The sequence below is a fragment of the Trichechus manatus genome, unplaced genomic scaffold, assembly GCF_000243295.1.
Source record: "Trichechus manatus latirostris isolate Lorelei unplaced genomic scaffold, TriManLat1.0 scaffold00131, whole genome shotgun sequence".
NCBI lineage: Eukaryota > Metazoa > Chordata > Mammalia > Sirenia > Trichechidae > Trichechus > Trichechus manatus.
Genome location: NW_004444067.1, coordinates 1169802 through 1182334, shown reverse-complemented (window position 1 = coordinate 1182334; position 12533 = coordinate 1169802). Strand labels below are relative to the sequence as shown.

General features: G+C 39.8%; 1 protein-coding gene across 7 annotated transcripts in view; it reads left to right on the top strand.

Annotated features, from left to right (window-relative positions):
• The window catches only part of MPHOSPH9 (M-phase phosphoprotein 9), a 61430-nt gene that overhangs the window by 25302 nt on the left and 23595 nt on the right, over positions 1 to 12533 (top strand). For all 7 annotated transcript variants that reach the window (XM_023739223.1, XM_004384983.3, XM_023739226.1 and 4 more), the window contains 6 exons: positions 1253 to 1359; positions 5203 to 5328; positions 5494 to 5954; positions 6298 to 6453; positions 8900 to 8987; positions 10585 to 10800. In XM_023739223.1, the coding sequence (XP_023594991.1) occupies positions 1253 to 1359; positions 5203 to 5328; positions 5494 to 5954; positions 6298 to 6453; positions 8900 to 8987; positions 10585 to 10800 (1154 nt within the window). The remainder of the gene's footprint in view (positions 1 to 1252; positions 1360 to 5202; positions 5329 to 5493; positions 5955 to 6297; positions 6454 to 8899; positions 8988 to 10584; positions 10801 to 12533) is intronic.

Below are 12533 nucleotides of genomic sequence, written 5' to 3'. Positions count from 1 at the left end.
TCTGGTGGAGGCTGCGGTAGTTGTGGTCCATTAGTCCTTTGGACTAATCATTCCCTTGTGTCTTTGGTTTTCTTCATTCTCCCTTGCTCCAGATGGGGTGAGACCAGTGAAGAATCTTAGATGACTGCTCACAAGTTTTTAAGACCCCAGATGCTACTCATCAAAGTAGAATGTAGAACATTTCTTTATAAACTATGTTGTACCAGTTGAGCTAAATGTCCCTGGAGACCAGCATTCCAGTCTTAATGGTTTTACACACTGACTCCCACACCCCACATCCAACTCTTCAGGATGTAAAGAAGGCTTTGCCTTCCACCTCTTTACAGAATCCAACCACTTCTCACCACCTCCACTGCCCCCACCTTAATAGGGCCAGCATCCTCTCCGTCACCTGGGCCACACAAGTTCCTAACCAGCCCCCTGTTCCCCCGTGTCCTGCAGTCTCCTCAGCAGAGTAGCCATAGTAGCTTTTGTCAGAGAAGTCAGATCCTGCGGCTCCTGTGCTGAAACCCTGCGGTCTTCTCTGTGGCCTTGGAAGAATAGCCAGAGGCCTTCCAGGACCCAGCAGGATCTAGCCCGTGACCTCTTTGACCTCACTTTCTACAACTCTCTCCCTCTGCTTCAGCCGGGAGGCTCAGATATGCCAGACAGGTTCTTGGTTTAGGCTTTTGCATTGCCTGTTCCCTTTGGTTGGAATGCTCTTCCCTCTATGTGGGGGCTCCCCCACAGATGGCTGAAATGGCTAAGACCCTCTCACAGCCAACCCTGGCACCCCTATTCAAAGAGGGCCCCCCACTGCCCTCCCCACAGCGTACATCTCCTTTTTTCTTTCACTGTTACAGTGCTTGCAACCTTCTAACATGGTGTAGGTACTCCATGATTTACTTATACTCTGATAACCCCCCTCGCCTGGCACAGCAGATGCTCAATAAATACTTGAATTATTGAATTCTGTCTGTTGATTCTTTATCAGCGCATACTATTCATAAGACATTTTTATCTATTTTAAATGACACTACTTTATCTTGACTTTTAATAAAATTTGTTTTAAATATTTGAGTCATTAAGTTAGGAGTCTTAAACAGTAAGGTATTTGTAAGAATTGTTTCTCATCACAGTTCAACTTGCTGTAATCAAATAGCCAAAACCGAGTTATTTCTCATGTTTGTTTTATTCAAATAGATAAGTTAATCTAGAAAGCATTTTTGTTTTCTGTCCTCACCCTTTCCTGTTCTGGGTGTTTGTGTGTTAGGACTAACTTACTGGAAGCTAGAGGAGAAGGACATGTATCACTCTTTGCCCGAGGCTTTAGAGAAGACGCTTGTGCCGTCCTCCTCCACGGATATGTCACCAAGCCAGGTGATTTAAAAACGGATTACCTGTGTGTGTGTGTATACTTGTGTTTTACAGATGTAGTTAGGTACTCCATCCCATTATAAATTTTGTGTTTTTCAGCTTCTCATGTATTAGAAAAAGCATGGGCTTTAGAATCATATTCCCCTTGTTTCAAATTCTCTGTCATTTACTAGTTATATGATCTCAGGAAAGTTACTTACAAATGGAATTAAAAGCACCTGGGTGGTGATTTGTGAGGATTAAATGAGATGGTTTCGTGCCCACTGTTTTGTCTATAGGAGATCCTCAGCTCTTCCCTGCTTCCCCTTTTTCAGACCCCGCATGGATTTGCCATCCTATTACCTTCCCCACTGACTTATTTATGGACAATATAAGTGTAAAATATTTTGTTCTTTTTAGAGTAAAGAAATAAAACTATTCAGCATGTGTATGTGGATGTATATATTTGACTTCTGAGTTATGATCGAGTAATGTAAGGAGTAAGATTGGAGAGAAGGAGAGTATACTAGTTTCCTAGAGTTGCTGTAACAAGGTATCTCAGATCAGGTGACTGAGAACAACAGCAGTTTATTTTCTCACAGTTCTGGAGTCTGAAATCCAGGTGTTGGCAAGGCCACACTTTCTCGGAAGGTTCTAGGAAAGATTCCTTCCTTATCCTGTCCAGCTTCTGGTGGCTGTCTGCAGTCCTTGGTATCCCATGCCTTGTGGCAGCATAATTCCAGTCTCTGCCTTCATCTTCACGTGGCCGTCTTCCCTCTGTCTCTGGGTCCAAATTCTTCCTTTTTTTTTTTTATAAAGACACCAGTCACTGTGGCCCACCCTAATCCAATATGATGTCATCTTAACTTGGTTACATCTGCAAAGACCCTGTTTCCAAATGATGCCACAGTCACAGGTACTGGGGGTTAGGACTTCAGCATATCTTTTTAAGGGAATACAGTTCAGTCCACAACAGAGAGATACAATTAAAATAACCAAGAGAATGTAAAAGAGAGGGATGTGTACAGGGAGATGGGGCATTGGGGACAACCAAGGCATTGTAAACAGTCCCAGATAGTGATGGAAGCCAGCATTCCATACTTCAGCAAAGGAATAAAAGGACAGATAAATAAGAAGAGACAGGAAGTAGGGGGGAAGTGAGATTGTAACGGGACGAGAAGAAGATTTGGAAAGCTATGTAATTACAGGGCTCACAATATTTGTTACTTGATTTTGAACATCAGTAAATAAATACTGTTGTATTTTGCTGAATCTAAGATGCCGTCAATTTTCTTTTTTTTTTTTATTGTACTTCAGGTGAAGGCTTACAGAACAAATAGTTTCTCATGAAACAGAAGTACACATGTTGTTTTATAACATTGGTTAACAACCCCACAACATATCAACCCTCTAACTTCTCAACCTCTTCTTTTTTTTTTTTTTTTTTGGTGAAAATACACATAGCCAAAGATACACCATTTCAAAAATGTCTACATGTACAGTTCAGTGACATTCACTATGCTCTTCAAATTGTGCTGTTATTCTCACTTAAGATGAAGGTTTACAGAACAAAATAGTTTCTCGTTTAACAGTTACTACAAATGTTGCCCTATGACAATGGTTAACAATCTCACAACACATCAACAATATCCTTACTCAACCTTGGGTTCCCTATCACCAGCTTCCTTGTCCCCTTCTGCTTTCTGGCCCTTGTCACTGGACTCCTGTACCTCGTTAGTCTCATTTGGTTTTACGGGGCTGTCCACTTCCAGGCTGAACCGTGAACCTCGGAGGTAACTTCACCACTGAGCTAAAAGGGAGTCTGGGGGCCATACTCTCGGGGTTTCTCCAGTCTCCTTTAGGCCAGTAAAGCTGGTCTTTTTTTTGTGAGTTAGAATTATGCTCTACATCCTTCTCCAGCTCTGTCCAGAACCCTCTGTTGTGATCCTGGTCAGAGCAGTCAGTGGTGGTAGCCGGGCACCATCTAGCTGTACTGGACTCAGTCCGGTGGAGGCCTTGGTGATGCGGTCAATTTTTAAGATTCCTCATTTGATATTCTACCAGGAAAATAAAATCTTGCCAGTTAGAGCTGTCTTATCACTTGGAATATATTTTTTTTTATGCTTGTAGAAAGAGGCTTTAGACTTAATTAAGCATGAATTTTTATCATATCACTCCCATACATGCTTAAAAAGGAAAACCCAAGGGAAATAAATTGGTTGAAACGTCTTCAGATACAGAGGTTCACACTTCTCTCCTTTCAACTCTGTGTTGGTTCCTTGTTTTTCCACATACCGTCTTTGTTTGTTGCCACCAAGAGCATTGGTGATTTGGCATTCCTTTAAACAGTCCATGCAAGAACGGGAGGCCTTGGTGCTGAGCTCTTAACTGGCCTTGTAATTGTGTAGAACTAGTCTGCTTTTGACTCCCAGATGGGGAATGTTGCTCATCATGTCTGATCCACCCTTCCCTTAAATTTTTGGTTCTCGCGGGTTCCACTGTAGTCTCTGGGATTGTCTTCCAAGCTGCTAATGCCTGTTTGGCCAATTTTGATGGCTTCAATATTTGCTTTTGAGCAGGCAATGACAATACGGCATAGCTGCCACTTGGCCGAAAGTGATTGTAAGAGCTGTTAATTACAAGATGCACCCTTACTTCAAAGATGTCAAGATATAAAAAGAAAAGGACATCATAAAAGTGGTGGAAAAATGGTGCCATGAATTCTCAATAGAATAACTCCAGCTGTTCACCCAGGCCAACAGGCAAGGAGGCAAGGGTTCCTCAGGCTGTAGGCCAGGGTGAGAATACTGCTTCTTGGCACAAGCTTCAAGGCTTGTAAAGGGACTTTTGGTTCTTGGTATATTAAAAAGTAAAATTCTGAAACAGGATTACGGAAATTGTGGTCAATTTTAAGTCTTTACATTTAATAAATGAGTGCTTTTACCACACACACACACACAAAATACAATTAATTGTCCTATTCACAAGTTAATTATAGGATTTATTAAAAAATATTAATTCATGGTGCTCTTCAGCCTATGTAGGGTCTGGAAATGAGGCATAAAATTGTGAGTATAAAACTGTGATAAATGTCTTTTTTCAGTGTCTCAGGTTTAATTTATAATCTCATTTGAGAAAATGTTCACAGTTTCAATTTGCAGCCCAGGGTTAAATGGTACCCATGGTCATGCCCTATGATAAATCCCACCTGTAAGTAATCTAAGCCTGGTGGTGTAATCTTTGGAGCCTAGACATTTAATACTTAATCTCTTTGCTACATTTCTATCCTAGGAAAGCCCTGATTTCAAGCTTTGGAAAGGAGGTGGAGTCATTATCTTATTTTACTAGTTAAATTAGGGGCTTATTTTCATTAAGGAACTTTTTTCTTAACACTTCGTTTTGTCTGTCAACTCTTTCAAAGACCTCATGAATATAACTACATAGATGAGGCGCTCCATCTCCTGATACCTGTCCCTCTGAGTCACAGGAAATTAATCCTGCCAGAACTTTCCTCATTCTGCTTCAGTCATTCATTATGAAGCCTTTTCTTCCCTCAAAACTTGGTTCTTATTTTGAGTGAGGACTACCAGAGATTTTATACTTTGAAAGTGCTCATAGGCTACTAAATAAATAACTTAGTTTCAGATTATCCCCTTAATATTCATTGTTAGGGGATATGAACATTGCTGGAGATTCATAATAATAGATAATGACTTCTAAGCTTAGATTATAAATCTGACAGACTAGATTCTCAAATTTTATTAGAAATCTCTCACGATCTTTTTATGGTGCTAGTCTTGGTATCAGTAAATTTTTTTCATAGCTGGTAATACCATTTAAATAATAATTTTGTTTCATATCTTTAAGTCTAATACTAGTAATGAGATGAAGCTACCATCACTGAAGGATATTTATCATAAAAAACAAAGGGAAAACAAGCAGTTACCTGAGAGGAATCTCACTTTTGCTTCCACTCCAAATCATCCACCTGAGGTAAAGTTGTCAACATCCTGCTGAGTGAAAATGAAAGATTAATGATTCTGACTTTTATCTTAAGGCTTTTTTGCCTCAGAGATCTAAAGCCAACTTGCTTAAAAACAAACAAAACAAACGCCAACTACGAGGAGGAAATCTCATTGTTGTCCGTCTTATTTTTAGGTACTGACTCTCGATCCAACGTTACACAGGAAGCCAAATCAGCAGATTTCAGGGATTCAGCCACATGACTTTGTGAATATACTTGATGACAGAATTTCCTTTTCACCAGAGTCTGTTCTAGAACCTAGTATGTCTAGTCACTCTGACATAGACTCATTTTCACAAGCAAGTAATATCGCTTCTCAGTTATCTGGATTCCCAAATTACCCTTCAAATACGAAAACTTCCCCAGTGGACTGTTGGAAAAATCACGCATTCCAAAATGAAAGTAGGAGCAGTTCCACGTTTCCTTCAGTGTATACCGTCAGTAGCAACAATATCTCAGTCAACACCATCGATGAAGAAAACACTGTCATGGTAACTCCAGCCTCAGTCAGTCAGTCCCAGCTTCCAGGTACAGCCAACAGTGTCCCAGAATGCATTTCATTGACTTCCTTGGAAGATCCTGTGATATTGTCTAAGTATGTATTTCGGTGAATAGCTTGTAATGTTAATAGATTTTCTATTGTGTCTGCTTGAATGAAGAAAATGATTTATATTGAACTTTAGTAATGTACACAATCTTAAATTTAACAAAGGAGATACAGCATCCTTAAGATAGAACATTTAAAAAATAAGTAGTGTGTCTTTTTTATAACAACTGCTGTCAACTTTCTACGTATTAATCTATTACGTTTTCTGTGGGTGTGCAAGGGAAACGTGGCTGAATTTTTGCTTTTATAGAACGATTACGTTCTTGGTTTCTCTACGGGATTGAGAGACAGGGCGTACTTCCCTCAGATGTCTTTTTCCTCTTGCTGACAGGGTTAGGCAGAACCTGAAAGAAAAGCACGCTCGACATATAGCGGACCTTCGGGCCTATTATGAATCAGAAATAAATAGTTTGCAACAGAAACTGGAGGCAGAAGAAATTTCCGCCGTTGAAGAGTGGAAGAAAACCAATCGAATTCTTGCAGACAGGTATAATTTAAAACCTAACTGGGAAGTTGGTGTTCCTCCAGCTTGGATACGTGATCTCCCCAAAAGTGCAGCGCACTGTGATGTTAAGACACTTTGAAAACATACACTTGGGATTTGAACATTTTAACACAGAATCATGTTTGCCTAAGTGATTATCTGAACCAGCCACATATAATGCATCAGTCACTGACATGTGGCCGTTTGTTTCATATGGGCAAAACGCTGAAAGAGTTGAGCAGATTTTGTATATGTAGCGTTATGTCATTTATGGAAGGATTAGCTCTGGGGACTCCCTGATGAAGTCTGGGACTAATGTCCTACGGCAGGTATCAGCCTTTTTTGTATGCCCACACGTGACCTTTAGAAATGGCGCATCTTCTCCTGAGCCAGGCTGCGTGAACCCCTGGAGGTAAATAGCCCGCTCAGAAGGCCCTGGAGACACACAGGGCCGGGAAGGCCTCATGTTAGTAATGGCTTTACACCTGTTTTAGAGAGAACTATTTACACAGTTCGACCTTTTAGCTAGTGTTAGTAGCAAAGTACTTGTACCATGCTTTACACTTAAGTGGCACCTGAGCAGATTAAAAGCTGCTGCAGGTCTCCATGATACCAGAGATTCTTTGTCTAAGGCCAAAACAAAACAAAAAAACAAAGTGCTTTTAAAAGAGATTAGGAGGGAACTGAAATCTGGTCTAGTTAGTAATTTAACTTTCAGAATTAAAGAAAACTAGCCTTTATGCTAAATAGCGTTTGGTTGCTGTGGAGTTAGCACAGCTGCCTTGTTCCTGAGTGTTCCTGCAGCTTCCATTTTGCCCTTGGTGGTAGGCAGGAGCATGGGATGACAGGGAGAAATAATTTGAAAAGAGCCAGAAAAAAAGCCAGGAAAAGGGAGATGGCAGGCTAGGGGAAGTTAGTTCTTGTTTGTTTTAAGAAGGCAAAGATGAGCACAGGTGCTTTCAGTTGGAAACCAGAAGCATGAGAGGAGCCTACCAGTGGACTCTGTCATTGTCAGGTTGAAGGCAGGAAGTATACGATACCTAATGAAGCACTGGCCCAAAGAAGGCAGCCAGGAAACGATAGCTAGTTCAAGCCTTTTTCTATCTCAAACCTGCTAGCGCAGATAGTATAGGGACAGGATGTAGGTGGAGCAAATGGGAAGTCAGGCTTTTAAAAATGGACATGTTGTAATGGTTGTTAATAACAGCAAGGTAGGATATTAGAGTAAGTGTAATAAGGGCATGCAAACCAATAGCAATACATTATTTACTTTCTCCTCCTTCCCCAAAAGGATTTGACCTGGCTTACAGTATACAACTATGTGTTACAGAGGACGGTAGGAACAACATGGAAACTAGCAATCGTCTAGAACTGGAGAAACCTTTGACCTAAGACTGAAGCCAGTGTTGTGCCATCAGCATACGCACCTGTTTTGTTTTGTTTTTTCCCAAACTTAAAATTGCAAAGTGAGGAATCCCATCGGTACTGTAATGGGGCCAAGGACACTTACGTGGTAGGCCAGCTGTGATATCAGGTTGTTACGTTACACAGTTGCCACTCGGAGAACGTGATGTCTGGCATATCAGGCAGTGAAAACAGTAACACAGTTAACACACGGAGACTTGACTATTTAAGCGAGCTTTCTTTCAAGAACAATTTTATTAGTATTTAATTTCATCAGTACTTAATCTCCAAGAAGCATTGATGCATAATGGTTAGTAGCCTGAACTCTGGAGCCAGAATTCCAGCGTGACTTTGTACAACCTCTGTGACCTTCATCGAGTAATTTATCTTCTCTGGCTCTGTTTTCTCATCTGTAAAATGGGAGTAATAACAATCCTTACTCACAGGACGGTGAGGATAAGTGTAAATTGCTTAACATAGAGCTGGTGTACAATCAGTCCCAAATAAATGTTAGCCTTTATCATTCACAATACATCATTAAACATTGAGTCAAAATGTTAACTGAATTCTTCTATTTTGTTATATTGAGGTTCTATGATAATTAACTTTACAAAGAAAGTCTTTCATTATAAGAATAATACATTCATGCTAAATTTGAAATAATACAGAAGGGTTCTACCTTGACCTCTAGTCTCATATCCCAGGTTAATTTTTTGCGTCTTTCTAAAGATATTTATGCATATATAAGGATATATGCATATATATTGATTTTTTTCATAACTAAGGTCAAGCTAATTTATGTATATCTTCTAATTTTTTCCTATTTCTTGAGGATCTTTTCATGATTGTTTTGAAACCTGTTATTTTCTCTGGATTGTATGGTATGAGTTCACTGGGATATATTTTATATAAAATGGCATCCTGAATCTTAGCGAACAGTAGAGAATTTATTATATGTTCTATATTGGAGAATCAGATTTATATAATACTTTTAAGGGAAAGACTTTTATCCTTTAATTGTTTAGTTTTGATTTATGGTTTTTAGATGTGGCCAGTTAGACAGTGCTCTGAATGAAGCTACTAGTCGCGTGAGAACACTGGAAAATAAGAATAACTTACTGGAGACAGAAGTGGTAAGTACTCTTTTGTCGTTGCTCTAGTGGCTTCGTGTTAAAAAGCTTTTTTGTTAACTGAACTTCAGAGACAAATAGTTTTATGATAACATTGGTTATGGGTTTCTTCTTTAGGATGTCTTATTGCTGAGTAAGTTCATATTCTGCGTGCTGCTGTTGTCACATGATATAGTTTTACTCTTTTTTAACTGAGACATAATTTGTGTATCATAAAATTTTACCCCTTTAAAGTGTATAGTTCAGTGGTTTTTCAGTATATTCACAGAGTAGTGCAACCATCACCACTATCTAATTTCAGAGCATTTTCATCACCCTTAAAAGAAACCCTGTGCCCATTAAGCGGTCACTCCCCATTCCTCCCTTCCCCCTGCCCCTGGCAACCATTAATCTTCTTTCTGTCTCTACGGATTTGCCTGTTCTGAACATCGCACACAAGTAGAGTCACAAGGTCTGTCCTTCTGTGTCTGGCTTTTTCCACTCCGTGTCATGTTTTTGAGGTTCCTCCATGTTGTAGCATCAGCAGCGTTTCATTCCTTTTTATGGCTGGGTCATAACTGTTCTGCTGTACGAATCGACCATGTTCTGTGTCTCCATTCATCAGCTGATGGGCATTTGGGTTGTTGACACTTTTCGGCCGTTATGAATAATGCTGCTATGAATGTTCGTGCATGTTCAGATTTTGTGTGGACATGTTTTCAGTGTTGGGGGGTATGTAGCTAGGAGTGAATAAACTTTTAAATAAATCACTGTTTTCATGTGTTACCAAGTTTTATTCTTCTACATATAACATTATAAACAAGGTTTTGTTGGAAAATGCCTGTTTCATTCTGTATATTATCTTCTTGTCTTTGCTGCCTTTCAGTTATCCTTGTCCCCTTCTAAAGTGTAAGATTCATGCGGTCAGGGACTATTGTCTTTCTTGTTAATCTTATGATTCCAGCTATCCAGTGCTTGGCATCTGGTGGGTATTCAAGAAATGATTGTGGAATGAATATCAATATTATCAGATGCATTTTTAATTTTATTTTCATAGTAAGTGAAAGAATATGGTAATTTGTTTTTTCCTAAATAATAACGTTGGGCAGCAAGTTCCAGCTGTAATTTCAGAATCATTTCTCTAATAGCCATGGTTATTTTTTTCCTCATTAAAATTATCTATAGTAGCAACTGTCTTCTGTGATTCCTAGAATCATAGTGCCTCAGACATTACTTTCTGTCTATAACGTATAATGGAGCCCTGGTGTTGCAGGGGTTAAGAGCTATGGCTGCTAACCAGAAGGTTGGCAGTTGGAATCCACCAATCACTCCTTGGAAACCCTATGGGGCAGCACAGTTCTACTCTGTCCTATTAGGGCTTCTATGAGTCGGAATCGGCTCAATGGCAACGGGTATACTGTATGATAATTTTATGGAGCTATTAATCTAATGCAGTATTCCCTTCTAGACTCTCTGCCCCCGGATATAACAACATATTAAATTTGTTGATCTTCCATTTGTATTTTTTTTTATATTTTAATGCCCATAATTCGTTAGTTATTACTGAAATATCTTTTTTCCCCATTAAAAATAATTTATTATCCTTGTTTTTGTTTTGTAGAATGATTTAAAAGAACGCTTCAGTGCTGCCAGCAGTGCCTCCAAAATTTTGCAGGAACGGATTGAGGAAATGAGAACAAGTAATAAAGAAAAAGACAATACCATCATTCGGCTAAAATCTAGACTGCAGCATTTAGAAGAAGCATTTGAGAATGCTTACAAACTCTCAGATGATAAAGAAGCTAGACTAAAGCAGGAAAACAAAATGTTTCAAGATGTAAGTAACAAATAATGGCAACTTAATGACATGGTTGGCTAAAAGTAATTTATTTAGATATTTCACTCTTACAAGCTGTTAAGCTTTTTAAAGGTTTGTTTTCGTTTTACCTAACTTTGCTGCAGCTGCAAGTATATATACCCTGCTGATCCAGTCATTTGGGTGTTACCTCAAAGCAGGAAGTCAGAGGTTTCAGAAGTATGGTGTCACTCCCACGCCTTTCTGCCATTAGCAGGTCGACTTTTAAACTGTCATAAGTCACCTTCTGTGTCTCTGGTAGGGTGAAATGCTATGGACCAGATTTAATTTCACTTAAAATTTGGATTTGTGTAACACTGAAGCTTTCTTTAGTTTTAATTTATGTCTTCTTGTTGCCAGGAACTCTGGGTTCTGCTCATTGTGACCCCATCCAGGGGCGAAATAAGACAGAGACCGAGTTAGGGAAACAAAAAGCAAGCTTTATTGGTTGGCTAAGCAAGGAGACAGTCAGGGCTGCATGTCATCCAAGACTGCCTCACAGGCAGCTTGTTGAGGCTGGTTTATATGGCTAAGATCAGTTTCAGAATATAAAATGGCCTGTGCAGGTGTGGAGCATTTTAGAATGAGTAAGTATTTTCTAAGGCCTGGGTTTGATTCCCAACGCAGGAGGAAGTTACCCATTTTTATGTATTAGCATGTTAGCTCTCCACCCAGGGGCGAAGAAGTTATCATGCATGAGGCAATTAATGAGCGAAAGGTCATCTGGAGTGCCAAGATGGAGGGCGGGACCTGTTTCAGCCGATTCTGGCTAGCTGGTGGCTGATTCTTTTCAAAGAAGTTCCGAGGCAAAAAACAACTTCAGGAAATGGACTGGGTGAGGGGCTATCCTGAGGAGACAACAATTTTAAGAAAATGGCTCTAGCGCTGTCTTATTCTAAGTTAGCTTTTCATTTTGGTTGGGTCTGTTTCATATCGAGTGCCTTTTTTCTTTTCAAATGTTGGTTCCTTTGCAGAATCACATGTAAGAGTAAGGCAGTAAAAAGCTATTTGAAGACCCTGTGTGCATGGGTAGGGCTTGCTTTGTTGACGTAAGGGCAGTTGTAGAGTGGTATGATATACTCATTGTTTCGTTTGGAAACCTCCAAATGTGAATATGTACGCACCTTTTTTTCTTGGATGATTCAGTTTTCCCAAAGAAGGGTCTTCTGGTCTCTTGCCTGAGACTTCCAGCCAGGCTGTGGTGAGGATGAGAGAAGGGGATGTCAAGCCGTTTCTTAGGCAGACTTTGACTCAATCATTCTCGCTTTATACCTTTGCCTGCCTTCTCCACCATTTTACTTGGGTTTCCAAAGTTACATTTTTCTCCCATTTTATTATCCTGGCTGGATAGTCCACTCCTGTATGGGACGGGGACAGGGTCCAACTGATTCGTTAGTGTCAGCCCTGTCCTTCAGCCTTGTCCGCCCCTGGGCCTGGGATTCTTCAAGGTTCTGAGCTTCTCGGGTCCTGGAAAGATACCAGCCTCCATCTCATGCATTCCCTCATTCAGGCACTTGAGGTTGTAGCCTTCTTCATCCTACTAAGCTACCATGTATCTCTTCTCTGTCTTCTAAAACTTCATTGAAATCTCCCATCTCCCTCTTGCAGCTGTTACTTCTTTTATTAATTTAGTGGGATCTCAGAATAAAGAGGGGAATTCCAGTTATAAATCTCTTGTCTTTAACCAGAAGTCTTACAAATATATTTTTTTAAAT